We start from the raw sequence: 26,847 nt of genomic DNA, 5'->3' as shown, positions 1-26,847 counted from the left end.
TAAGCGCTTCTTCGTGTTTTTTTTTCTTCGCTCGTTATCCTATGCTGAGCCGGAAGTTCAGTGAGAACTAGTCTAGCTCAAAGTGGAGGCGGCCATTTTTAGTAAGGACTATCTCACTTAAGTCAGAAGAACGGGCAGGGATTGGTGGCTCCATCTGTCCCTATCCGCCATTTTAAAATAGGGCGGGAAAACAAGAGCAGCCCCAGTTACGTTTTCTTTCAATGCCAACTGTCCCGGAAGTTGACTGAAGGAAGAGGAAGTGACTGGGAGGAGGAGTTGCCGCTTGGCCTTCATGGCAACACCTGCGGGAGTTCGGTAGCTGAGAGAGACTCTGGACTGAGGGAAAGGCCAGCTTTCTTCGCTCCTTGCCATCTTGTATTGGTTGGCTACTGTCGCTCACTGACAAGGACCGATTTCCTTTTCCCTCGTGTCGGAGGCGGCGTTGGCAGCTCCGTGTGAAGCTCGCTTTCTCCCTCCCACTGCCCCGTTAGTAGTCGAGCGAGAACTTACCATCGGATGTCCCTGGGGCGGCCCTTTGGAAGGAAGGCGGCCTGATCCCAAGCGGCCTTAGAACCGTCTCACTGTAGGCCCTTCCGCACAGGACCCGGCTTCGGAAGAATTGGAAGCGTCAAGGTAGATAGTCCCTTCCGGGAGGGAGACTCCAGGTGTTGCAGCCAGCCCCAGGCGACGTGGCAGCTTTTGGGCGAAGGAAGGAGGTAGCATCCTCCAGCTTGCTGCTCTTGGCCCATGAGGTTTGTTTCTCCATCGGGGGCCGCGCAGGCGAATCCACGGAAGAATTAGTGGGCCTGTTATAACAGCTGAGCAAGAAGTAGAAATAGACCATGGACGACTTCTTGTCTATCAGCCTGCTCTCGTTGGCTATGCTGGTAGGCTGCTATGTGGCTGGGATCATCCCTTTAGCTGTCAACTTTTCTGAGGTAAGGAGTCATCTACTCCGATCTGCTTCGGAAACGTTGTAGGAAGTTTGTTTCGTATTGGACATGGGGGGGGCAGTGTTATGTGTTAGTTGCACTTTTCTTAAAAGTGTAGTGTTAACTTAATACACAGTACATACGTTTGGAGAATCTTGCAGAATACCATAGGCAGCCCAAAAGACAAATAAATGGGCTCTCGATCAAATCAAGCCTGAATTCTCCCTAGAAGCTAAAATGACAAAACTGAGGCTATTGTACTTTGGTCACATTATGAGAAGGCAAGATTCTCTGGAAAAGTCAATAATGCTGGGGTGGCAAAAGTTGAAAGCAGTAGGAAAAGAGGAAGACCTAAAATGATATGGTTTGACTCAATAAAGGAAGCCATATCCTCCAGTTTGCAAGATATAAGCAAGTTTGTTAACAATAGGACATTTGGGAGGTCTTTCATTCATAGGTCAGAGGTGATGATGGCACACACACGTTTGGTTAAGTAAATAAAGAAAAAGCTGACTAAAAAATTGAGGTTGCTACAGTTTGCAATACAGTGAGTTTTATATTTGGAGGAGGTGCTGTCTTTTTTGTTTTACCCAGTAGTACCAAACCAAATGTGATTTGGCAGAGAACCACATTTGTAATTGCCATCAACCAGAGAGCCGCATTTACTTACATCTCATCATGAGGCCTGTACCTGAGAAAGGCTTGCAGTTTACCTATTCCTCTGGTGGTGGCAATTTCAAGGTGGAAACCAACTGTCAGCCACAAGCCATATGAGACAAGGACCTTGACCACTTTTCTGAGACATGGGCACTGGAACTTTTCTATGTGTAACATCCAAAAGTGAGGGCTTCTTTAGGATACTTTTAGCTAAGTTTTATTAGTAGCTGGTAATTTTAAAGTATGGTTGGCTGGTTAAAGATGAATAACCTAAAGCTTGATGGAGGTGACGTTGGTCAGGAAGAATGGTACTTTTATTATTCAATTTATATGGGTGCCTACAGTATGGTGGAGTTTGTTGACTGGGTAAGCAGGTTGATACTATCGCTGGAAGTGCCTTTTTAAAGTTACAACTGGCTCAAGAGCTACATCCCTTCCTGGACAGAACTAACTTGGCCACCTTGATCCTTGCTAATGAAACATTGAGGCTAGGTTAGCGTAAGGTGAAGATGACTCAAAATCTAAAGTTGGTGTAAAATGTGTTTACTGACTAGAACTACCCAGATTGGTTATATTATATTTTCAGTTGCCCAGGTTGACAACCTGGTTCTGGATTCAATTCAGAGTGTTGGTTTTGATCTTTAAAACCCTTTATGACTTTGTTTAGAATGCAAATTACAACTCAGTTGCTTAAGTATAGCCATCGTTAGCTGACCAAAAACATTGCTATCACATCGTTACAATTACCAAAGAATTGATCTAAGTTAACCCTTTGACTTAGAAAAATAGCTACAATCAAAATGATCATGGTACCTGGGTTCCTATACTTGTTCCAAATTGTTCTTTGCAGAATTAGCAAAGAAAATGTTTAAACTTTGTTTTGAATAATTTGAAACCTCAAGTCCAAGTTAAAGCTGTGTAAAGGAAGATAGGGGGATAGTAATGCCAACATTATAGTATGCAATTATTTCAAATATTAAAATAGGGATCAGTGAGTGTGTGGGACCTTTTCTAGGGTTGTTCTGATCTCCCAGTCCACTCCTGCTCCACTCTCCTGGCTTTGCTTTACAGAAGGCATGGCAATAATGTTGTAGTTGTATAGCAACCCCCAATAGCCATTGAGAGTTTAGTGGGCATTCTTTTCTTAAAGCTGCAGGGTATTCTTTTTCTTATTTTGCAGTGTTTTAATCCATTGTCGTGTGTGTATATTAGATTTCAGATTTTTTTCCTGCAACCCTGGGACTTCAGATTTATAAAGAAATCCACTCACCACATCTGTTCCCAGCCTATTTTTTTACTCTGTCTCATATTCTCTATGGTGTGGTTCAGAAATAGATTGACAGATGTGTAAGGCAGAGCCTTTAGTTGAATATGGTTTTATTTGGCTGTTTGGTGTTATTGGATGCAGGTTTAATCTGCTGTTGTGTATTGGAATTGTTTTAGGTAACTGCTTTGCATTTTAGGAAATAGTATGCATTTTAGAATAGTATGTAATGTTATTAAATGAAAACATTGAAAAACAATAAGTAATTTGAACATAGTGCTATATAACCTGCTATAAATAATGCAATAAAAGCTGCTTTACAGCAAGAAGATAGAGCTTGTTTTAATATTTATGATGTGATTGTTTTCATGAGTCATTTCAGGTGAGCCGGTCTTTCGATAGGTAATATGTACATCTTCATATAAGTTCTGTAAGTTTAAGGACTTCACTAGCCTTTGAGGTTGGTATAGATCTCTTGCCAGCATTCTGGCATATAACTGAGCAGTAGGGTATTTACAGTTAATTATCATCTGTGTGTGACGTGCTAATTAAAAATGTTTTATTCTCTCTTTCTGTTTAATTAAAGAAAATACATTTGGGCTGGTTTTTATTTCCCCAGACATGTAGGGCAGAACTTGTTTTCAAACAAGAAGTGGGTTTAGATAAAGAGAAATGTTTACATCCTAGTTTTTAGTGCCTGTGATGATCAGCACAGTAGGAACCCACAATAAAAAATAAGTTATGTGATTTATTGTAACATGATGATTAATCTCAGATATTTCCCCCCATAGTTATCTGTTAGGTGGAAAATCAGGGTTCAACTCAATTTGTTGGATAAATGGTTATGGTTCCATTTTATGAGAGTCAACTCATCTTTAAACTCAGACTGCATTTTTATCTGGATAATTTTTCAAAACAGATGCATTAATTTGGCTCCTACAGTTGTTCTGTGGACAGAGGTTACAGTGTTGGAGTAGGATTTGTGAGGTCTTTGTTCAAATCACCACACTGCTGTGGAGCTCACAGGGTTCTTTGGGCCAGTAATTCGATTAGCCTAACCTACCTCATAGGGTTGTTGTGAAGATAAAACGGGGGATGCCTTGATCTCCTTGAAGGACAGGCAGAATAAAAATGTTGTGCTTAAAAGAAATTATTTTTTCAGCTTCTTTTATTTTTCTACATGTAAACTAACATCTGAAGTTGTTGCTATAAGTAATAATTTGACTATGTAACTTCATGAAGTATACATAACCACTTTAAAAAATGCATATGGATGGGAGGTGGAGTGACGCTGCCCTATAAGGGCAAAGAAATTCAAGTATTCCCCTAATCTTCCAGCAGAAACTCTCAGAATGCATAGAGAACTTAAACCAATTACTGCTCGACACCATTGCTGCCACCAGATAAAGAAAAAAGGTATCTCTGAGTTTACAGACATAATGAATAAAGCAGGACGACAAGATATCTGGCGTCTCCAAAATCCAACGAGATTATACCTATTACTCTCCAGTCCATAATATCCATACAAGGATAGATTATATTTTTTGACTCCTAAGTTAAGTGATCATACACATTCATCTACTACAGGTGAAAAATTATGGACCGACCATGCTTGGATGGAAGGCATTTTTAGTCTAGGACCAAAACCCCCAAGTAAATCAATTTGGAAGTTAAATAAATCACTTTTATTCAATAAACAAATACACTCAATCTCCTCAGACATAAAACAATATTTTGATTTGAATGCAGCTTGTGGCATCTCCCAGGCACTAGTATTGGATGCTGTGAAAGCTGTCCTCCGCTAGCAAATAATCTCGGCAGCCTCCTATCATAAAAAGCAAAAAGAAAAGATTAGAAATGAGATAATAGCCAAAATTAAAATACTGGAACAGGAACATAAGAATACGTGTAGTAAACAGGTATATAAACAGCTGACTTTGGAAAGAAAAGCTTTAGAAAGTCTAGAGACAGCCCGAATTCAAAAACAATTACTATATGTTAAACAAAAATACTGGGTTAGGTCATCTAAATCTATTAAGCTTCTTATTTAAAAAGTTAAAGAAAAAACTGTGGCATGCTCTATAAAAGCCATTAAAGACAAAAAAGGGCAAGCTCACTCAAAACCTGAAGAAATAGCAAACATCTTTGCAGAATTCTATCAGGCCTTATATACATCAGACTCCCCCAACCCTGCTATGTTGACTGACTACCTTTCTAATAAAAACTATATTGGTAAAATATCTGAAGAACACAAACTACTTATGGATCAACCAATATCAGAGCTAGAAGTTAAATTGGCAATTAAATCTCTTAAAAATAACAAAGCTCCTGTAAGAGATGGGTTTCTATCGGAGTTCTATAAAAATATATATAGATTTGATTTCGACTCCTTTACCAGACGTGTAATTATGTGATGCAGTCAGGCGAAATTTCCCCTTCTTGGATGGAAACAGAAATTACTGTGATTCCCTAGAAGGGTAAAGACACTACAGATCCCAAATCATACAGGCCAATCTCCCTTTTAAATCAGGATCAGAAAATCTTCACAACTATATTAGCAAGGAGGTTGGCTTCGTTCATCACCAATTATATTCACCATGATCAGGCCAGCTTTATGCCTACGAGAAATCTGTTTGATAATATAAGGAAAATGTTAGATATAATTAATCATTGTAATTTGAATAAATCCTTGGCTCTGCTCCTATAGTTAGATGTGGAGAAGGGCTTTGATAGAGTGGAGGTCCCCTATCTTTTAGGTTTACTTGAACATATGGGTTTTGGTTTGTATTTGCTAAATGCAATCAAAGCACTATATCATGCCCCCAAAGCTATAGTTAGAACTAATAGTATCCACTCACCAGAATTCCTTATAAACGAGGTACTAGGCAAGAGTGTCCCCTTTCTCCTATATTATTTGCTTTGGCTATAGAACCCTTGGCATCAACCTTACGGTCACACCCCTACGTTAAAGGAATTACAATTGGGAAACAGACATATAAAATCAGTCTTTTCGCTGATGATCTGGTGTTGTACTTAACAGATCCCAGTAGTTCACTACCATGTATTGGAAAATGCTTAGAGGAATTTAGATTGGTTTCTGGCCTTTCCATCAACCACCTTAAGTCTGAATTATACCCTGTAAACCTGAAACAAGAAACAATACAATATATCAGAACAAGGTATAAATACAAATGGATTAAAACCAGTTGGACCTATCTGGGTATAAAAATACCCTTAAACCTAGATTAAATTTGGAACTTGAATTTTAAAGAACTCCACCTTTCTATTTATAGAACACTAGCCAGCTGGAAAAGGATTAATCTAACTTGGCTAGAAAAGATTAACCTAGTAAAAACTATAATACTTCCACAGATACTCTTCTTTCGAGCACTGCCCATTTCTATTAAAGTACAAACCTTGGAAAGGTGGCAGAAACTATTAAATAAATTTATCTGCTCAGGAAAGAAACCACAGGTTGGATTTGCCATTATGAAAGGTCACACCAAACAAGGAGGCCTGGGAATGCTGGATATTAAATTATACTATGAAGCTACCCAACTCACTTATTTGGTCCTTATGCTATATCCTGAATACCACACTGATTGGAAGGACATAGAACAACAGTATTCATCCCCCAGAATGCTACAGGAAATTATTTGGAATGCAGCACCTGATTGCCCAGAAGCAATAAAAAAATATATCTTACTAGCTCCGGCATTGGAGACTTGGGACAGGAATAGGTCCATGCTGGCACCGTATATATCCTCCTGCTCCTGTTTTACAGGACAAAAGTGATTTGAACCAGCTTACAATAAGGACTCATTTGTAACCTGGAAATCCAAACATATTACAAGACTTTTGGACATAACCAGTAGTGGACAACTCATGTCTAGGCAATTGATTGAGGCAAAACTTCAATCTAAAATCTCCTGGTTCCAATACCTGCAGATTCTACACTTTATAACTACTCCTGAGATACAAAATTCCCTGAGACGCAAAATAACTGAATCTGAAGAACTTCTGGAATCTGGTGGCAGTGGAGGTAAGGGTCTTTTATCAAAGATATACAAAATTACTCTGAAAGCATCAAGGACTAAGCCCTATTCATACCAACCTGCTTGGGAGATGTACTGCAATTAGGGGTGTGAAGGGTCAGGTCACTTTAGGTTTCCTGCTTCGGGTTTACCCGAAGCGGGGGGGAAATCCGGAAATACCTTAATTCCGAAGTGGCAAGGTGCTTTGGAATTAAGGTATTTTACTCGCTTCGGCATGCTCCGTAAATATTCAGAGCATACTGACGTGAAGGGGGAAAACTCTCCAATCCCCACCCCCCCCACTCCCCCTGGAGCAACCCCTCCTCCTCCCACCACCCTGAGGCAACTCCTCCACCCCCACCCCCCCGGGGAAACCCCTCCACCCCCCACCCACTTACCTGGTGGGAGGGTCTCTGACAGCTAGGTGGTGGCAGCACGAGGCTGTGACGGCCTGGAGCTAGCCAGTTCAGCTCCTCTGCCGCCATGCTGCTGCTTGAGCCTGCGGGATGGTAGGGAAGGCCGGAGGCGCCGATGGTGCCGCCTCGTCCGGCCCTTCTTGCCCCTCAATTGGCCGCAGCGCGACGGCGGCGCTACGACCATTTGAGGGGCAGGAAGGGCTTTCTCCGCCTCCTCCAGCCCTTCCTGCCCCTCAAATGGCCGCCAGCGCACCGTGGCCAATTGAGGAGCAGGAAGGGCCGGAGGCGGCAGCTCTGGCTCCAGCCTTCCAATCCCCACCGCCCCGCAGGCTCAGGTGGCGGTGCAGCAGCAGAGGAGCCGGAGCCACCGCTGCTGCCGACAAGGTAGGTGGGGGGGGGGCTGGGGATGGTGGTGAGGGGCTGGGGGGGTGAGATGATGTTTAAAGGACCCCGCCGCTGCTTGCAAGCAGTGGTGGGGCCTTTTAAACTCAGCCCCGAAGCTTTCCAAATGTTTCGGAAAGCTTTGATTCGTGATTTTCAAATCGAGGCCAGCATGCTGGCCCCAATTCAGATATCCCTAATCTTTACGGATCAGGTCTGATTCGGGTAATTTATCCGAATTGGAAACCCAAAGCGCAAACCCCTAACTGCAATATAAAAATGTCAGAGGCACAATGGACAACTATTTGGAACTCCTCAATTTTTAAATCCAACTCAGTAAATATATGTACTCAATCCCAAAAACTTATGACAAGATGGTATATCACCCTACAAAAACTTAACTGCGTTAATAAAACCATATCGCCCAAATGTTGGGAAAAGTGCGGAGAAGTGGGGTCTTTTATCCATTGTTGGTGGATGTGCAGCCTGATAAGTAATTTCTGGTCTGACATAATAGCAATTATTAGACAAATTACCGGATTCCTTGTCCCCTTTAAGCCTGAATTGATTTTGCTTAACTTGTGGTCGGGACAGGACGTTCCTATAAGCTCTAGAAGGTTAATTGCTATGCTTCTAGCTGCAGCCAAAACGGCTATTGCTTCAGTGTAGAAGGACCCCAGAGCTCCTTCTCTCCAACTGTGGTATGATAAAATTTGGGACCAATACTATATGGAGAAAATAACATATCAAATACAGTGTGCTGACCTGCCTAATATACAATCTGATTTTTGGGAAGATTGGTTACCAGTTTTAGATCATATGATCAGGAAAGAAGCTGGCCCCACCAAGAAGTATCCATTAGATCCGTATCTTTTTAAATACATTATTACTACAAAACCTTTAAATTCCTACATCTGTATCGTGGTTATTAACTGTTTTTTTTTAAAAAAAAGACTCAGTGTGAATGTTATGAACTCTCCTGCACTGTACTGAATAGTTGTATGTTGTTTACAGTTCCGTTTTAAATTTTGTTATGAAAGAAGAAAAAACTTTGAAAAATAAATAGTATTAAAAAAATGAATATGGATGTTGTAAGATGCCTAGTTTTGTGGGACATTCAAAACTTCCCTCACATTGGGCAAAGGTCACTCAATGAAATACCATGCCAAATCTTATTTTGTCGAATTTTTCAAGAGTATCCTATATTCGATCCTTTTTACCGAGCTTGGTGGTTTAGGGGCTCTTCTGTCATGTGTACCATTGGCTTCTTATGTATTTTTGAGCAAACAATATGTTCATCCTAAAATTTGTTCTTGTGTGACAGGATTGTGGGTGCTATAAAAATCTAATTGTTCTATATTTACTTGCAGGAAAGGTTAAAGCTGGTCACAGTCCTTGGTGCTGGCCTCCTTTGTGGGACTGCTTTGGCTGTCATTGTGCCTGAAGGAGTACATGCCCTTTATGAAGATATTTTGGAGGGTGAGAGAATAATGATTTTTCTGGTGCAAAGTATTCTGAATAATTAAAGTTGACCTTTTGCTGAAGCACCAAACATTCATTACTGTGAGAGTTCTTTTATGTTTAAACTTCTTTGTAGTTGCTTCATATTCTGTTTATAGATCAAATTACTTTGAAGTTCAACATTTGTAGAATAACTTCACACTTTCTATTTTAATTTTACTTTAAAGATCACAGCCAGAATCCAAAGAACCATGAAGAGAGTTCTGTAAAATGAAGGGAACTTTAGGTCTGTCTTGCTTAAAGAGCAAATCCCTGTGTTGCATAGCAGAATTTGTTTTGAAACAGGGAAGTTTCAGAAACAGTTTATAATGTGGAGGCTCAGAGATTAAAAAAAGTTTAAATTCCATCACTCCCTTTATTTGCTTGTTACATTTTGATCCCTCCTTTCCTCTGAGAATTTCTGGGTGGTAAATGTCATTCTCCATCACCCCCAGTTTATCATCCTAGCAGCCTTCTGAGGTTGGTTACCCCTCGACTGACCCAAGGTCTCCAGTGTGCTTCCTGGCAGAGTAGGGATCTGAACGCTTTCCATGCAAGTCAGACACTCTTCCTACTGCACCAGCCTGGTTTAAGCCACTCAGGAGCTATCACACACACAGACACACACAATTGCAGCTGTTGTGGATTATGATGGAATTTTATGAAGTAAGCCCATGATGAGCTGAATGGATTTTCCAGTTCTGTGATTATTAACCCCTTAACCAAGAAGTGGTATCAAATGGACCTGAAGAAATGTGAAAAAATATATGAAACTCTGTTGTCAGCCTTCTGCAATTCCATGCTTCAAGTGTTCTTCAGCCTAATGAGGTCAGTGCCCTTTGGTGTCTTACTTCTGCTCTTTTTAAAAAATTGTATCATATAATCTGATGGAGTTGAGATCATTTTTACTCCCACTTGTATTGAAAATAAAGCTGAAATCGTCATATAGTATGACCTTGACAAAATTAAATTCTTTTTTCTCCCTGATATCTTTGCTGTTCTATTCCTTTGCTGTCAAAGAGAATACTTTGTAACCTTCCATGTATATTTCCCTGAGCTCCATGCCAGAATGAAAGATACAAGTGTGATAAATAATAGATTTTGCAGAATTTGCTAGAATGCCCGTGAAAAGAGTTTAAGGATCTGTACGCTTATAAATATGAAACAATGTTTAACTGAGCACTTCATGTTAGTTTAACTACTTGTATTATTAAGCAGTTTGCATATCTGGAATAAGCATACAGTTTAAAATTGCCCAGAATTAATGGTTTTGTGAGTGTATCTTATGCACATATTCCTACTCTGCCAGTACTTTCATGTTGAGAAAAGTGAAGGTTTGTAAGAGGGTCTGTAAGAATGTCCTTAGATGGTATCATTTGGATGTGAAAATCTTATGACAAAGCTTGTAGGCATTTTCTAGGGAGATCTGAGATCAATACTGTGTTTCTGATGTCAACTGGCTAGGTCCAGCTGAACAAATTGCTAATATGGTATGTCAGGACAATGGGTATGTAAGTGGAAAGCCTCTAACCAGCAGTTATGCTATATAGTACACAACAGACCAAGTGCTTTAGAAGCATCCCTTTAGCAGAGAAATGTAATTCAAGTGAATACTACAATTTGCAAAACCTGAACTTTCTTATTCTGCTCATCAACCATTTGATGAGCTGCTCTGTCTCCTCCTTCCACTGTCTCCTCCTTTTCTTGCTGCTGTTACTTTATTTTTGTTTCCACTTTTTTCAGCTAGAAAAGATTAGAAAAAGGAGTAATGTTGCTGTTTTTCTTGTCCGCAAAGCTATGCTGCATAGCTATGCTGGCTACTTCCTTGGAAGCCGCTGGTAGAGAGTTGAGATATCACCTCAGTACTCTTTTCTCCATTTCAATACAGTCTTGGACTAGGAGGGCACTCTTGGTCTAAGGGTACTATCATGATTGAAAAGGAAGGGACAGTTGCTTGTCATAAGTGTAGTTTAGCATGTGACATATATTTTACCTTGCTTAATCCTCGGAAATATTTAGTAAAGCACTAAATTTGTCTTAGAGGGTCTCTGTTAGATTCCTTTTTAAAGTTTTGGTTAACTGGAGACATTGTTTAAACTAAAGCAAGTGAGCTTTCAGCAACTGTTGTTTAACATTGCAGCACAAGTCCAATCTGGTGCAGAATGTGGAAAAAGCTTTTGCTTTCTTAATAAAGACAATAATCCTCATGGTTGATAGGGAAGACTCCAGGTGCCTGGTTGTTTCAGCAGTTGGAGGGGAGAGTAGATAGTTTGTTTCAGTACAGCTGCTACTATAGCTCACCAGTTGTAAGGTGACTAAGCTGAGCAAAAATTACTTACAGTCCACATACCACAGTGGCTAGGAATTGAAAGTCATTCACTGAGGCGCTTAGCTGTTCTTCATCAAACTCCCCCAATGACTGGTTACAGCTTACTTGCCTTGTACTTGCTCAGTGTCTAGGATTTCTGAATTGCCACAATCTGCAAATAAATCACTGCCCAGAGGGTATTTTTGGTGTTTTTTAAGGTCAGACCATTTGAATGAAAACGGACTTTGCAATCCTAAACCACATCCTTCTATGATCATTAACTTCAGTAGGTTTAGAATATTACTGTTTAGGATTGCTCTGTTAGTTTGCTGTGTTATAATTGAAGTTTGTATGCTTCTAATAGTTGATTTGGTGATTCAGATTTGTTACTAAAAATTAAATATAGTGAAATACAGTTTTGCAAGACAAAGATTTTAAAAGTCGAAGACCAAAAATGCACTTTTCCCACATGCCGATTTTTAGCACTTTTATACTGCAGTGATGTTGACAACTACTATAAGAGTGAATTTCATTGCTGAAGTAAATTGGCACATTTACATATCCTTGTTCAGATTAGTTCATGATAGATTTAAAATTATGCTTTATCTCTTTATAAAATTTCTTTATAAAATCTAAAAATGCTTCTGAAGACTATTAAAATGGTTAGACTAAGAGTGTCATATATATGGCCCAGGCCAAATCTGGTCCCTCCAGGGCTTGTATAAGGCCACGACCAACTGGGAAAAAAGCTGGAGGCTGCTCTAGAGTATGAGCAGTGCGCACTCAGTGAGTGTGCTTTATGGCTCCCCCTTCTCCTCAGTGCATCCAGGTCCCCGGCACCTCTGTTGCTCCAATCTGAGCTCAGTAGCTGGCTGTTCTGGGCCCCTCCTCCTCCTCAGTGCAGCCAGACAGGCAGTTCCCTCCTTCCCTCCCTCCCCTTCCTTCCGTTCTTGCCACTGGGGCTGTGCAGGGGAGAGGCAGGGATGGGAGACATCCCTCCCCCCCCCCTCAGCTTTCCTTTCCCTGAAACCTCCTGTGGCAGCTGCCTTCCTGTGTCTCCCTGAGAGGAAAACAATAAGACTCAGAGAGAAAGGCACACGCGCGCGCACACATACACACACTAATTTGGGGCTGGGGAAAGTGAAGAGAATGCCAGCAGCATGGCACTGTTCTTGCCTTCTCATGCCCACGCACCTCCAGGGTGCCTTTTATTTTCAGCACCCAGTAAAGTTTCAGAAGCAGAGTTCTTGTCCCCTGGACACTTGGGAAAGCTGCAGTTGCTAAAAACTGTTGTGTGGGTTGCTTCTGAGTAAAGACTCTATGCAGGATCAGGTTCCCAGCAGGAACCTGGAGCTTGCTGTCTGAGGCTTCTGGCTCCCAACCTGGACAGCCAGTCTAGAGTGACTTTGGGCCAGCTTGGGGGGTGCGGGGAGGTGGAACAGGCTGCTCTTTGGTCTGCTGCCTAAGTTCAAAAGATAGTTGTTACTTCCCTTGTTGATAGAACACCATCAGGGCATACAGTACTTTAAAGATAGGGTTGCCAACTTCCAGGTGGGGTTTGGAGATCTGGAATTACAATCTCCAAGCCACAGAGATCAGTTCCCCTGGATAGAATGGCTGCTTTAGAGGGTGGATGCTATGGTATTATACCCAACTGAGGTGCCTTCCCTCCCCCAACCTCCGCCTCCCTAGGTTTCACCATCCTCAAATTTCCAGGAATTTCTCAAACTGGAGTTGGCAACCATATTTACAGAACAGCATCTAAGAAAACAGATCCCAAAGACCTTACAATCTAAAAGAGCCACAGGAGAGGCAAGAGATGGAGGAAGGAGACTGGATTCTTTGTTATGATCTTCGTTTGAGGCTGGGATGGGGACTCAGGATTGTGCCAAAAAAGAGGTGGATTGCGAGGAGGGAGAAAAGGGACATGATGCCAGTGTTTTGCAAATCAGTTGCAGGTATAAGAGACAACAAAGGAGGAAAAAAAGAGCAGAGACCTCTATATGGAGAGCACACTCACTTTTGTGGTTTTTCTGACTCTGGCTTTTTTTTTAAAAAAAGAGTGCTAATGTTTTAAGCATGTTTGTAATAAACAAAAAGTAATAACATTAATTGGATTTGCCTATGTCCTTTATAAAGTTTGTATCTTTGGTACCCGGCATTAAATTTTATGATATACATGGCTCAGCCTGACCAAGTGTCATTAATTTGGCCCTTGTAACAAATGAGTTTGACACCCCAGGGTTAGACATTGAAACTCCTGAGGATTCTGTCGTTGTAACTCCAAATTCTCCTGTATTCTTTAGCAAAGCACCATCCAGTCAGTGAGACTCAAAAAGTGGCTGAATCTGAGAAAGCAGCAGAAATGCCAGTGGTGTACGACCATGACCATGACCATTCAAGATTACATGCTTACATTGGAGTTTCTCTCGTCCTTGGCTTTGTCTTCATGCTTCTGGTGGATCAGATTGGCAGCTCGCATGTACATACAGCAGATGGTAAATCAAGCTTTCCTGACAGATAACCAGAACCAGTGATGAGTATTGAAACAGTCAGATAGCTGCCTGCACATTCTGTTGTTCACTGTTTAAAAGAAAGAGCAATTTGTTCAATACCCAGTACCAAAATGAAAATGGTTCTTTTTTGGTGGTGTGTGAAGTTGTATATAAGTTATGTAATATGCATGAACATAATAAGTACCACGATTTGCTTGAGTAGAACTTTGTAAATGTACTGGAGTGAGCCTGAAAAAAGTGTTGGTGAGGCGGAAGATGGTGTTCTGAAGGAAAAGACCATCACCTGTGAATTCTAATCTGAAGACTTTGCAGCGAGATGTTAAATGCTGTAATCAGAATTGACTAAAATTCAGTATATTATAAAAAGAGAAGGGGAGGAAGCAGGCAGAAAACTAATGCCCCTTCAAAGGGGACAACTTTAATATGCTGACTACAGAATTCTAAAGTACTATTGGTGAGCAGAAGGTCTGACCCAGGACTTAAAGTGTCACCTGTTCTGGACAGTGTTACATTCCATTAACAACAACAACAACAACATTCAATTTATATACCTCCCTTCAGGGCAACTTAACATCCATTCAGAGTGGTTTACAATTATGTTATTATTCCCACATCAAACACCCTGTGAGAATAGGTTCATAGTTAGGGGTTTTTCATGGACCCTGGCCTACTGCTACATAAGCAAGTTGCAACTATGGCCAGGAGTGCCTTCTGCCAGCTATGACTGGTTAGCCAGTTGCAGCCTTTCCAGGGCAAAAAAAATCAGACGACTGTGGTACATGTTCTGGTTATGAGGTATGCAGTTTGGTTTGGAGTCCCAATTGAAATACCAAATTTTGGCTGATTCAGTAAAATCTGGGTGTTCCCAATCAAAAACCAGGTATTCTGAATTATTACTGAATTTTCAGTAAAAATTTAGTACAATTTGGCCATTGATTTTCCCATAGAAAACAATCTGGTGGCTATTCAGTGAGCTAGCGGGGTCATTTTGAGTGGAATCGATGTTATTCTATGGTGTGGTGTTAGTCTCTTTTCTTCACTTTGGTTCTGGGGGGATTCCATTCCCTTGCTTCAGTTTGGTTCAGTTGAGTTTTCTCTGGAATGAGCTCAGCTTGCATTTGGGAGTATTCCTGGGCCATGGCAGCTTTGCCCAAGTTTAATTAATATTGGACCTCAGGATCCAATATTCATGAAACTTGGGGGAGGGTCTTTAGAGGACAGTCATTAATAGGACCACTGCAAATTTTGTGGAGTTTTCTTGAAAAATGCCACCCTCAGCCCCTCAGATAGCCCTCAGTTATTTCCCATAGGGAAATAATGGAGAGTGGGTTGGGGCACCTTCTTTGGGGGCCCATAGAATTGGGCCCCAGGGTCCAATCTTCATGCAACATGGGGGGGGGGGTCTTCAGAGGACAGTCATGAGTAGGTTCCTTCCCAATTTGATGAAGCTTGGTTAAAAAGTGACCCACCCCCCAGCCTTCTGGATAGTCCCTAAAAAAATTTCCATAGAAAACAATGACCAGCTTTTTCAGAAACAGCCAGACCAGATCAATTTGGAATTCAGAGAATTCCTAATTTTTTTTTCTCAGATTCGGTTTTTAAAAGTTCAGTTTTACCAAATTTTTGTGGGGTGCATCTAGATTTGATTACTGCAATGTGTAGTTCACTATTTGGGGCTCACCTTGAGATGTGTTCAGAAACTTCAATTGGTGCCAAATGCTGCAGCCGGTATGTTGACTGGAATGGGTCGTAGAAACTATATCACTCTGGTCTTGGCCCATTTACACTTGCTCCCAATTTGTTTCTGGGCAAAATTCAAGGTGCTGCTGCTGACCTTTAAAACCCAATATGGCTTGGGATCAGAACGACCGCCTGCTCCCTTATGAACCTACCCAACTACTGCGGTCCTCTTCAAATGCCCTGCTCTGGATGTCCCTGCCTTGTGAAATCAGGCAGGTGGCAACCCAAGAGAGGGCCTTCTTGGACATGGCACCTAAACTCTAGAACTTTCTCCCCAGAAAGATTCACCTGTCTCTTTCCATTGTCATTTGCCAATGTGTGAGAAGGTTTTTGTTTCATCTGGCATTTCCTCTGTAATCCATCCTTCCTGCTCAATATTTTTCTATGTGTATTAGTTTTAATTGTTTTAATGATTTTTAAGATGTGTTTTTATTATGTGTTTTCAGTCTGTTAGCCACCTCGATAGCCCTGATGCGGGCAGAAAGGCAGGGTATAAACTTTGTAACTAAATAATATGACAAGACTCTGGCAAAATAATTACTAAACAGTTTATAAGGTATAAGACAACATTGGGCTTTAGTGATTGCACCCATACTCTGCATGTGAAAAGTTCCATTTCAGTCTTTGACATCTCCAGTTAAAGGATCTCAGCCAAGGTTGGTTTCTTTTTATCTAAAACACTTTTAGACCATCTTTCCACCCAACTTAGGGTCCTCAAGGCAGTGAGCAATAGAAACATTAAAACAAGTTAAAACACTTGTATTCAGAACAATTAAAACATAGACACACAAATGGAATGGAGGATCAGATGATCAATGGGGGAATGCCGGAGAAAACAGAAAAGTCTTCACTTGCTTGGTGGAAGATAATGATAGAAGGTGACAGCTGAATGTCCCTGCGGATAGAATTCCAGAAATTTGGTGCTGTTGGAAAAGGTCCTCCTGAGGTGCTGGAGAGCCACTACTAATCAAAGTAGGCTATACTGAGCTAGATGAATCCGTTATATAAGACAGCTTCATGTATTTGAGTTAAAGCTTATTTTTATTTGAAAAGTTGCACTTCAACTCATGTAATATTTCTCTTCTAGGGTTTGCTCCATATTTGTTTATATCTTATTTGGTTAAGATTTCTTAATTATTTCAGACCCAGAAGCAGGAAGATCAAGCAATTCCAAAATCACTACTACTTTGGGATTAGTTGTTCATGCTGCAGGTAAGTTATTCTCTCCCCCACCACTTCCCGGCCACCTTTTTCCCCTAAAAGGCCAGGATTCTTGGGACTGCCCATGATTTATATTAAACTTGCTTGGAGTTACGTATCATGATGCCATTAATCAGCACTACTAGTAGGTGGAAGGTTTTCTGTATCTACAGAATTTTTTGCACCAGATAAGAGTAAAATAGAGAGAACCACAGGGATGTGTTGTAAAAGAGTATATTTGGTGCTTGGGAGAGCCAAGTACACGCATGGGAAGTTCTACACAAACAAGTATCACCACATTAAAATTAGGTGTACATTGAAGGCATGAGGGAACTTTCTCTGTGCTGAATTAATGGGAAGCCTCTACCTGATAGAAGAGCTGATCCTGAAGATCCTGCATGTGTGAGGTCAAGTTAATGGAATGTGAGGATGGAGCTATTTATAGGAATTTGTTTAAGCGAAAACTTACATTTAACTTAACTAGTAGCTTTTTCAGACCATCACCTCTGTAATCTTTAGAAGCCTTTAGGAGATTGCAGTACAATACTATGCAGCCTAAACCCATTGAAATCATAGGACTGGAGTAACTAGATTCCAGTCCCCACCCCCCAACTCATGAATTAAAGGGAGCCTTTATTGCTGCTTAATCTGCTCTTAAAACTATCTTTGCACTATGGTTGTTGGGGGTTTTCCGGGCTGTATTGCCGTGGTCTTGGCCAAGACCACGGCAATACAGCCCGGAAAACCCCCAACAACCATCGTTCTCCGGCCGTGAAAGCCTTCGACAATATATCTTTGCACTATTTGTGATTTTGAGCAAGAGAAGGCAGATTAAGGTGTGATAAAGATTTATAGTTCGTGGACTATAAAATGATCTTTGTATAACTTAATCTCAGAAAGCCCTTGATAATTAATGTATTTGTTTATCTCCTCTCTGCCCTCTGGCCATCCCCAATTTAAGCGGATGGTGTTGCCTTAGGTGCAGCTGCCTCAACATCTCAGACCAGTGTCCAGCTAATAGTATTTGTTGCAATTATGTTACATAAGGTAAGTCTTGCACATGAACATTTGTTTCTAACACATGTGGATAGTAGTCACTGTTGGGAGTCATTTGTTTGACTTAATAGGCAGAAATTATCAGGGGTATAGATTAAGATTCAAGAAGAGTTTCAAACATTTTTTCGAAGCACTTCTTTATTTGGTTGTTGTGGGTTTTCCGGGCTGTATTGCCGTGGTCTTGGCATTGTAGTTCCTGACGTTTCGCCAGCAGCTGTGGCTGGCATCTTCAGAGGTGTAGCACCAAAAGACAGAGATCTCTCAGTGTCACAGTGTGGAAACGATGTTGGCAGGTCATTTATATCTACTCAGGAGGGGTGGGGTTGAGCTGAGTCATCCTGTAAGAGTTTCCCAGGGTGTGGAATGTTAATGGCGGGAGGCTTCACTGTATCCTGAGGAGGTTCTTTTGCATATGGATTGGTGCTTGATGTGCTAATCTTCTCTGCAGGGCTATTGTTGGGTATAGAGTGTTTTGTTAGCCTGGTGTTTTTCAGAACTGGAAACCATGCTCTGTTCATTCTTAAGGTTTCTTCTTTCCTGTTGAAGTTTTGCTTATGCCTGTGAATTTCAATGGCTTCCCTGTGCAGTCTGACAAAGTAGTTGGAAGTGTTGTCCAGTATTTTGGTGTCCTGGAATAAGATACTGTGCCCTGTTTGAGTTAGGCTATGTTCAGCCACTGCTGATTTTTCAGGTTGTCCGAGTCTGCAGTGTCTTTCATGTTCTTTTATTCTTGTCTGGATGCTACGCTTTGTGGTCCCGATGTAAACTTGTCCACAGCTGCAGGGTATACGGTATACTCCTGCAGAGGTGAGGGGGTCTCTACTGTCTTTTGCTGATCGTAGCATCTGTTGTATTTTGCGGGTGGGTCTGAATACTGCTTGAAGGTTATGCTTTTTCATAAGCTTTCCCATCTGATCAGTAATTCCTTTGATATATGGCAAAAACACTTTTCCTGGAGGAGACTGTTTTTCCTTGGTTGTTTGATTCATCCTGGGTTTGATTGCTCTTCGAATTTCATTTCTGGAGTAGCTATTTGCCTGAAGTGCATGGTTTAGATGATTAATTTCCTCATTGAGAAAGTGCGGCTCACATATCCGTCTTGCACGATCCACTAATGTTTTCATTATGCCTCTTTTCTGTCGGGGGTGGTGATTGGAGTTTTTGTGTAAGTACCGATCAGTGTGAGTTGGTTTCCTGTAGACCTTGTGACCTAACTGAAAGTTTGCTTTGTGGATGACCAAGGTATCCAGGAATGGGAGTTTTCCCTCGATTTCTTTCTCCATTGTGAATTGTATGTTCAGGTGGATGCTGTTGAGATGATTCAAAAACCCCATCAATTCTTCCTCCCCATGGCTCCAAATGATAAATGTATCATCCACAAACCAAAACCATACACTAGGTTTGTGGGGTGCTGATTCTAGAGCTGTTTTTTCAAAATGTTCCATGTAGAAGTTTGCTATAACTGGGCTGAGAGGGCTCCCCATGGCCACCCCATCCTTCTGTTCATAGAATTCGTTATCCCATTGGAAGTAACTGGTTGTCAGACAATGATGGAATAAGGCTTTTACATCCTCTGGGAAAATCTGATTAATAAGTGCAATAGTGTCTTTTACTGGAACCTTGGTAAACAGGGATACAACATCAAAACTGACAGGTATGTCTTGTGGATTGAGTTTCAGAGAACTGATTTTGTTGATGAAATCTGAATCTTTGATGTAAGACGAGGTTTTCCCGATGTGGTCCTGCAGGAGATCTGCCAGATGTCTAGCTAATTCATATGTCGGTAAACCAATGGCACTCACAATGGGTCGGAGTGGGACTGAATCCTTATGTATTTTAGGGAGTCCATATAGTCTAGGTGGCTGTGCTTCTGTCTTGCATAGTTTTCTGTGTGTGTCGGGATGTAGTGAGGAATTCTTGATCAGCGCATTTGTTAGCCTGGTGATTTTGCAGGTGGGATCTCGTTTTAGTTTTTGGTGCTACGCTTGGTCTTTTGGTGCTACACCTCTGAAGATGCCAGCCACAGCTGCTGGCGAAACGTCAGGAACTACAATGCCAAGACCACGGCAATACAGCCCGGAAAACCCACAACAACCATCGTTCTCTGGCCGTGAAAGCCTTCGACAATTCTTCTTTATTTCTCTTGATATTAAGGGTACAATGAGTAATAATAAACTTGGCTGCCTCCTACGTGAATAAGAGCTACACAATGGGGTCACTCACAGGTAAGGTAGGGGTCTCTAAGACTCCCTGCTTAGGCAGGAAAACACAAATTAACTAAAAAGAGCGAGGGAATCCTCAAATGTTCTGACATTTCTGCTGCAGAAGGAAGACAGTGGCTGTAGCAGCTGAGTATCCTTTGAAGAAAAGGTGGGGCGACCAGCCTGCTTACAGGGGATATGGAGGGGTAGATTTCCATATTTTTTTGAAAGTTGAATTATAGCTGTCATGTCTAGTAGATAATAATACTTGCAAATACAGAATGATAACTATTGGGATGAAATATGAATTCACATACTGTGATGGCATGTGAGTTGCTGTAGCCAACCAAAGAAGATCTCTGTTTTAAAGAAAACCTTAACTCATTTGCTCTGTGGAAAAGACAAACTGACATTAGTTTGTATTATTTAAAATCTAATGTATTTAGGAATATAATATGTTTAGGAAGTATGAACAAAGGGCCTATGTTTGCTATATGGCCACACTTTGGAATATCTTTGTCGTTCTTGTCACCTTATATCACAAACAGTTGTAGACCTGGAAAAGGGTGACTAAAATGGTCTAAAAGTTGGAGGGCTTCTACAGGAGGAAAGTTTGACTTACTAACATGTTTTGATGTGAAGAGTGTTTTTCTGTAGTGCACAGTGAAATTTGTTGGTGGGTAGGTTCAGGTAGCTTTCGATGCCTTGACAGAAGGACTTTTGGGATAATTCAACAAGATTGTCATTTATGTCTGCGTGTGTGATAGGAAAAATGTTATGTTCTCAATGCCAGTTTTCATCCCTTCCATGATGAAGAAATGGGCATGATTCAAAAGGCAAGATGATATGTGACCTCAGAATAATGATGCTGCCACATACCATTGTATGGCTGTTTAGCCACTGTATGGCTGATAGATGAGAGTAATCCCAGCCCCGCCTCTCCTGGGAAACAACCAATGAGAACTGGAGGAATGGTGGGCTAGTGACAGTTGAAAGTCCTTTGGAAGGCAGAGGGAAAGGTTTTGACGCTGCTAAGGAGAAGCAGCTGAGATAGCTGGCTGTTTATCTGTTACACAGTAATCTTTCCCTGTTTAACTACAATTTATCTTTAATTTTTTGAATTGTTCACTTCAGTGTCCTATGTTGTAAATAAAATTTATTCTTGGTTCTGTTTTACCGCCATCTGCCTTGAAACTATTGGCTGAGAGGAAATAGAATATGCACACAAAAGTCAAACACTGGTTGTGACAATGGGCCAAATTTAATAAATGGTGGCAGTGTATATATGGAAAGTTATCTCTAAGTTCCCTTTCCCCAATAGCCCTGGGCAATAGCAGGTTTTTTTTCCCTTTTAAATAGTTTAATTAAAAAATTATGCTTAATAAACAGTTACAAATATAATAAAGGTAGATATTATACAATGATATCAAATAAGTCTTCTATTACAGGTGTTAAAGATAGTTAGCATACAATGATATTATTAGTTTTCTTTCCAATATTTGCTACCTATAAAAAAATAGTTAAATAAATGAGTAATTTTTTTTCTTAAGCATTATCCAAAGGCCTGACATTATTATTGAAAAATCTTTATAATATTGTACTTGATATAAGGCTCCATTTCTATATTGATGATACTCCGTATATTGGTAAAGATAATATATAAAAATAGATTCTTTTATAAAGGTGATTAAATAAGGATTGTCATAGTGCCAGATCTTCAGTAGATTGGTTACCGAAAATGAGATATAAAAAAGAAAACAGTGAATTGTAACCATTATTCAAACACTTATTAACCTGCTTGGCAATAGCAGGTTGAGGGGAAATAATTATAGGGAACTAGCTGCTTGTCCAATGAAGCCTCTGAAAGAATAGAGAGGGGATCCTGTGTGGATTTAGGTCAGGGCTCTCTACCTGAGAAATATAGATCAGACAGGTGGCATGTCATTACGGCCCTTAACTGCCTGGGAAGCCCTAAACCTGAGAAAGGAGGATTATTATTATGGTTGGTGGCTGTGTGAAAGGGGGCCACAATGGCTTAACTTTAAAATGTGGGGTTTTGAATCTAGTCTGTATTTTAAGCAAGTGGGGGAAATTTTCACAATGAAAAACTTTCATGAATGAAAAATCAGGATATTTGAAATGTATAGAAATTAAAGCTAGCCAACATATTTGCCCCCTTCCCTAGACACTTCTGTTTCCACAACGTAGTTTTTCTTAACAGGTTCGCATTTGTCTCCAGAGAACAAATACCAAGTTCATTGTCTTTGATTATCCTTTTTCTCAACATACACATACCTTTGTGTACATAGCAGTTTTCTTAATGGGGAGAAGGCTGTTATAGAGCAGTGGCACTCAATCTATGGCTCACGGAAAGCCTCATTCACAGTTACCATCAACCAAAAGAGCTGCAATTACTTCTATTCCTGGCATGAGCCCTGTAATTCAAGGATGCTCACAACTTGACCATTGTTCTGGCCGTGGCAGTTTCAAGATGGAAGCCACCTGTCAACCACGTCCCATCAGACAAGCACCTTGCTTGCTTTCCTGAGACATGGGGAGGTGCCACTTTGGAAGACAGTGTCCCAAAGAGCTGCAGGTAGCTCCTGAGCCACTTTCGCTGCCACAGAACTTGAACAATAAGGGGGAAACATCCTGGTTAACACTAACATCTGTGCTAAAAGCACTTTTTAATTCAAAATGTAGGGCATTTAGTGATGCCTAAATCTTGCAGAAATAGTAGCAGAAGATGCTATGTTGCTTTATATAGCTCTTAGTGTTGCATTTTCAAGAAGAGATAAAATATTTCTGCTAGAGTAGAAGCCTGTAAAAATTCTCTTAATTTTAAAAGAAATTATTAAATACAGTTGTTACTCAGAATGTAGTTAGCTTAAGTTTAGAGTGTAGTTAAGTATGGTTTCATGGCAATTCAGCTTTGGCCTTGTATGCACTATTAGAAACTATATTAATTGAATTGGTAGTAAGCAAATAGTGTTGATACGTCTCGTGATCAAAACCTGCCGAGATGCAGGGAACTGTATAGGCTGCAATAACAGGCTAGTGGTGCTGATAATTATATATTCCTTTTTGCATGGACATAATAATGGAATGGATTTTATAAATTGCAAGTAAAAAGTGCTTACAGAAAGCCTGTCTTGTGGGGGTGAAGGGTTGAGGGAGCCTGCGGATAAATGCCACCAGGGGACATGGTAAAGTAGGGAAGGTGAGCAAGACTCTTCTGCCTCCTTGATGGCTGTGTTTTGCGTTATTTCCCCTCCTTTCTGCACCCCCCTGCATGCCCCCCCTCCCCATTGCCTCATGGCATTTTGAAGTTCTTAGGAGGCATCTGGAGAAGCAGAGACAAATTTCCTTCTGTTTAATGCCTTCTGGTTGTAGGACCCAGCCCATTGATCTCAACTTGTTTGGTATTCAAACATAACTTTAAATTGCCAAGATCTATGTTAACTATTTTTCTCCTGTAGGCACCAGCTGCCTTTGGCCTAGTCTCTTTTCTTATGCATGCTGGTCTGGAACGGAATCGAATCAGAAAGCACCTCCTGGTTTTTGCACTAGCAGCACCTGTTTTGTCAATGGTGACTTACTTAGGGCTAAGCAAGGTAAACTTTTTGATGAAATTTAACTGCCTGAAATTATTACTGTGACCCGGCTTGAATCATTTCCGCTTGAAATGATTAATAGCTGGGAAGTCTAACAGATGTTTGCTAGTATTCAACTATTACTTAGCTTTCATCACTTATCTTTACCATTCAATTTGAATTTACATATTGGGGAATGTATATTATAGATAAGCAGATACTGGTATTTGTTCAGTCATGTATTTTTATGTATGATTTTGAATTGCCAAAAACTGTACTATGATTGACTTAATAGCATGCTAAGTTTTATGTAAGTTGTGTCTAACAGGCATCACAGTTGCTTGTTCCTTATGTGAATGTTGTTGAAATGGAAATAAATTATTCATCTATTTTATAATAAATGTATGACAAATTCCAAATGAGTAGGAGTGTGTGTGCATGTCTGTTTAAAGGCTTACCGATGTATCATCGCATAAATTTATATGATGCAGAGCCCTGACAAGGTGACTGTGGTTCACAAAAATCCACAAGATTTAGCTTACCAAAAGTAATTGCAACAATCTCTAAATATTTTTTTACATCGACAGGTGCATGTGTAGTAAGATCTTTGATGAGGCAATAAAGGGAATTAGCTTTGTTAGAACTGTTCTGTTTTTCAGTGGCAGAAGTTCTTTCATGTCAGGAGGTAACTTTTTTTGCCTCAACCAGAATAAATAATAATTGTTATCAAAGGGACCAGTTTAGTTTTTATTGACTCATTTCTCTCCTCATCTTTTTGTTTTTCAGAGCAGTAAACAAGCCCTTTTAGAAGTCAATGCCACTGGAGTTGCCATGCTTTTTTCTGCAGGGACTTTTCTATACGTTGCTACAGTTCATGTCCTCCCTGAAGTGGGTGGCATGGGACATAGCCACAAAGCTGAAACTACAGGAGGAAAAGGACTCAGCCGCTTGGAGGTGGCAGCTCTAGTCCTGGGATGCTTGATTCCTCTGATCTTGTCCATTGGACACCAGCATTAAAGACCTGAAGTCTAGCAATGTGCTCCTCGATCTGACATGAGCAGCAAGTTTGGGCTGCTCTTTTATCATTGTCTCTCTTACCTTGTTAACCACCCCATCTGTTTAAGGAGTCAGAGAGAAGCATGACTGCAGAAGGAGGAATTCTGGGAGAGCTTTTAGTGTAGCAGACCCTACTTTGGACAGCTGGATATTAATTCTGCATAACTTTTCTGAAGATACTTAAATTATGACTTCCTGCCCTATTCTCAGGGAAGTTGAAATTTCGATTTTATGGCAAATGATTTGGGAAGAACTTTGTGGCTCACAATGAAATCATAATCACCAAAGTATTCTGTGTGTCAGCATCCAGAGCTGCCTTCAAACACATGGGACTCCTTTTCACCACCTCAATATTTTACATAATGATGGCACAGGCTATCTGGGGGAAGAGACATCTGATATAAATCTTGGACTGTAAGAACTGTTTGGATAAAGCCTGAGACCAATTTAGGAGACAAAAGTCTTGCTAGATAAGCATCTGGATGGGGATCTTGTATTGCATTATTAGGAAGTTACCCTTCTTGTGCTTCTTGATTATAATGATCTATACTGTAGAGTGAGGCAGCAGTGTTGGGCTGAGAGTTAGGTTATTTTGAACTCTGACAAGTAGGTGCTTATTGTAATGGATACTGTACCAATTTATTTTAAAAGGCCTAATTTAATTAAATAAAAGAAGATTAAGCACTGGTCAGCCAGAACAAAGTATTTTTGCAGAGGTAGATGCTGTGATCACAGAATCCTTAATGTTTACCATTATTAGAAGCAAAATAAGTATTCTGAATTGGTGTGAGACTGTTTGAATTAGGTCCCACTCTGTCTCGCTTTTGGAGTCTTACACTTAGTATTGACTGAGTGCAGCTCTGGAATGCAGTGTCAGCCTTTGCATGTGAGATGCTACCTTTGGCTAATAACATTTGTTTTGTTAGGAAAGACACAAGCCACGGGCAGAAACCCAGAATATCCAAAGGCATATGTAGATTCTAGCACACAATTTTTACAACAAATTAGAGGTGCATCTTTACTTCCATTGCCAAATGTTTCTTTGTTAAAATAGTCACATTTTCATTGTTTGCAAAAAAGATAAAAATATAAAATAACTAGTTTCTCTCTGGCGCTGTTTATTTCTCTATTCCACCCTTGTTGCCCACTCCACGCTTACAATTATAATACAGATTTTCTTCTATTCCTTATTCACACCCTATACTAGCTTGTCAGAAAACAATGGTAAGTCCTGGGTGAGGATTTGTTTTTGATTGGTGATTCCTGCTGAATGCTTTATCAGCACAGTCACAGCTGTCAAAATCGGAACTAAGCAAGGATCTTGGTTTGGGGGATTTTGTTAACATTTGAAATTGAAATTTAAGATCAGCACAGAACAATTAATTGATACAGAATTGGCTTCAAACCTTGTTTCCCAGAAGTAGTTCTGCCAGTGGAAGAGGGAATGCTTCTCATTGATTTTACCCTCCACGTTGTTCCTGACAGTCCCCAGGGAGCTCAATGTCTCCAGTTCTATTCCATTAGTGGAGCTATGATGGCGGTACATTAGATCTAACCTCTGACCTTTTCCTGAAGGGTTGATCAATTGCACATCTGATCTGAAATAGCCCTCTCCAGAAGGCATAGCCAACATGGCCTACCTGCTACACAAACCTCCTGTTTTGATGCCTGCTTGAGATTGGGGAAATTGGGAGTTGTCAGATGGCTGGGAGGTCACAGCATATAACTGGTGGTGCATTACAAAAGCGAAGCAGTCCGTTTCAAATTGGCACAGAGTAAATTATAGTGGAAATTGTTAATAAACTAAAATAATTGCAGGTGTATTCCATTTGTATTAGATAACTTGAAAGTAAATTGGGCACAAGTATGGTTAAAGGCCTACTTTTCTCTACAGAACTGCATTTGGCAATGGTGGACAAGACAAGCGCTTAACAGGAGTCTGGATTAAGCTACTCTTAATACTTGGTATAGTATTATGATATTGGTATCAGAC

The 26,847-nt window shown here is 40.6% G+C and overlaps 1 protein-coding gene across 2 annotated transcripts; it reads left to right on the top strand.

The window, feature by feature from the left end:
- The first annotated feature begins 95 nt into the window (after positions 1–95).
- On the top strand, positions 96–25,951 carry SLC39A9 (solute carrier family 39 member 9). Of its 2 annotated transcripts, XM_054970797.1 has the most exons (8): positions 890–938; positions 6,802–6,895; positions 9,055–9,163; positions 13,799–13,990; positions 16,892–16,960; positions 17,910–17,995; positions 23,685–23,819; positions 24,585–25,951. In XM_054970797.1, the coding sequence occupies exons 4-8, from the start codon at positions 13,858–13,860 to the stop codon at positions 24,813–24,815; spliced, it is 654 nt and encodes a 217-aa protein (XP_054826772.1). In that variant the 5' UTR covers positions 890–938; positions 6,802–6,895; positions 9,055–9,163; positions 13,799–13,857; the 3' UTR covers positions 24,816–25,951. The 2 variants fall into 2 exon arrangements, with proteins under 2 accessions (XP_054826771.1, XP_054826772.1); XM_054970796.1 differs by lacking the exon at positions 6,802–6,895 and having other exon boundaries at positions 96–938.
- The last annotated feature ends 896 nt before the right edge of the window (positions 25,952–26,847 follow it).

Source organism: Eublepharis macularius, chromosome 2 (genome assembly GCF_028583425.1).
Source record: "Eublepharis macularius isolate TG4126 chromosome 2, MPM_Emac_v1.0, whole genome shotgun sequence".
Taxonomy (NCBI): Eukaryota; Metazoa; Chordata; class Lepidosauria; order Squamata; family Eublepharidae; genus Eublepharis; species Eublepharis macularius.
Note: the sequence above shows the minus strand (reverse complement) of the source record. Positions and strands in the feature narration are given on the sequence as shown.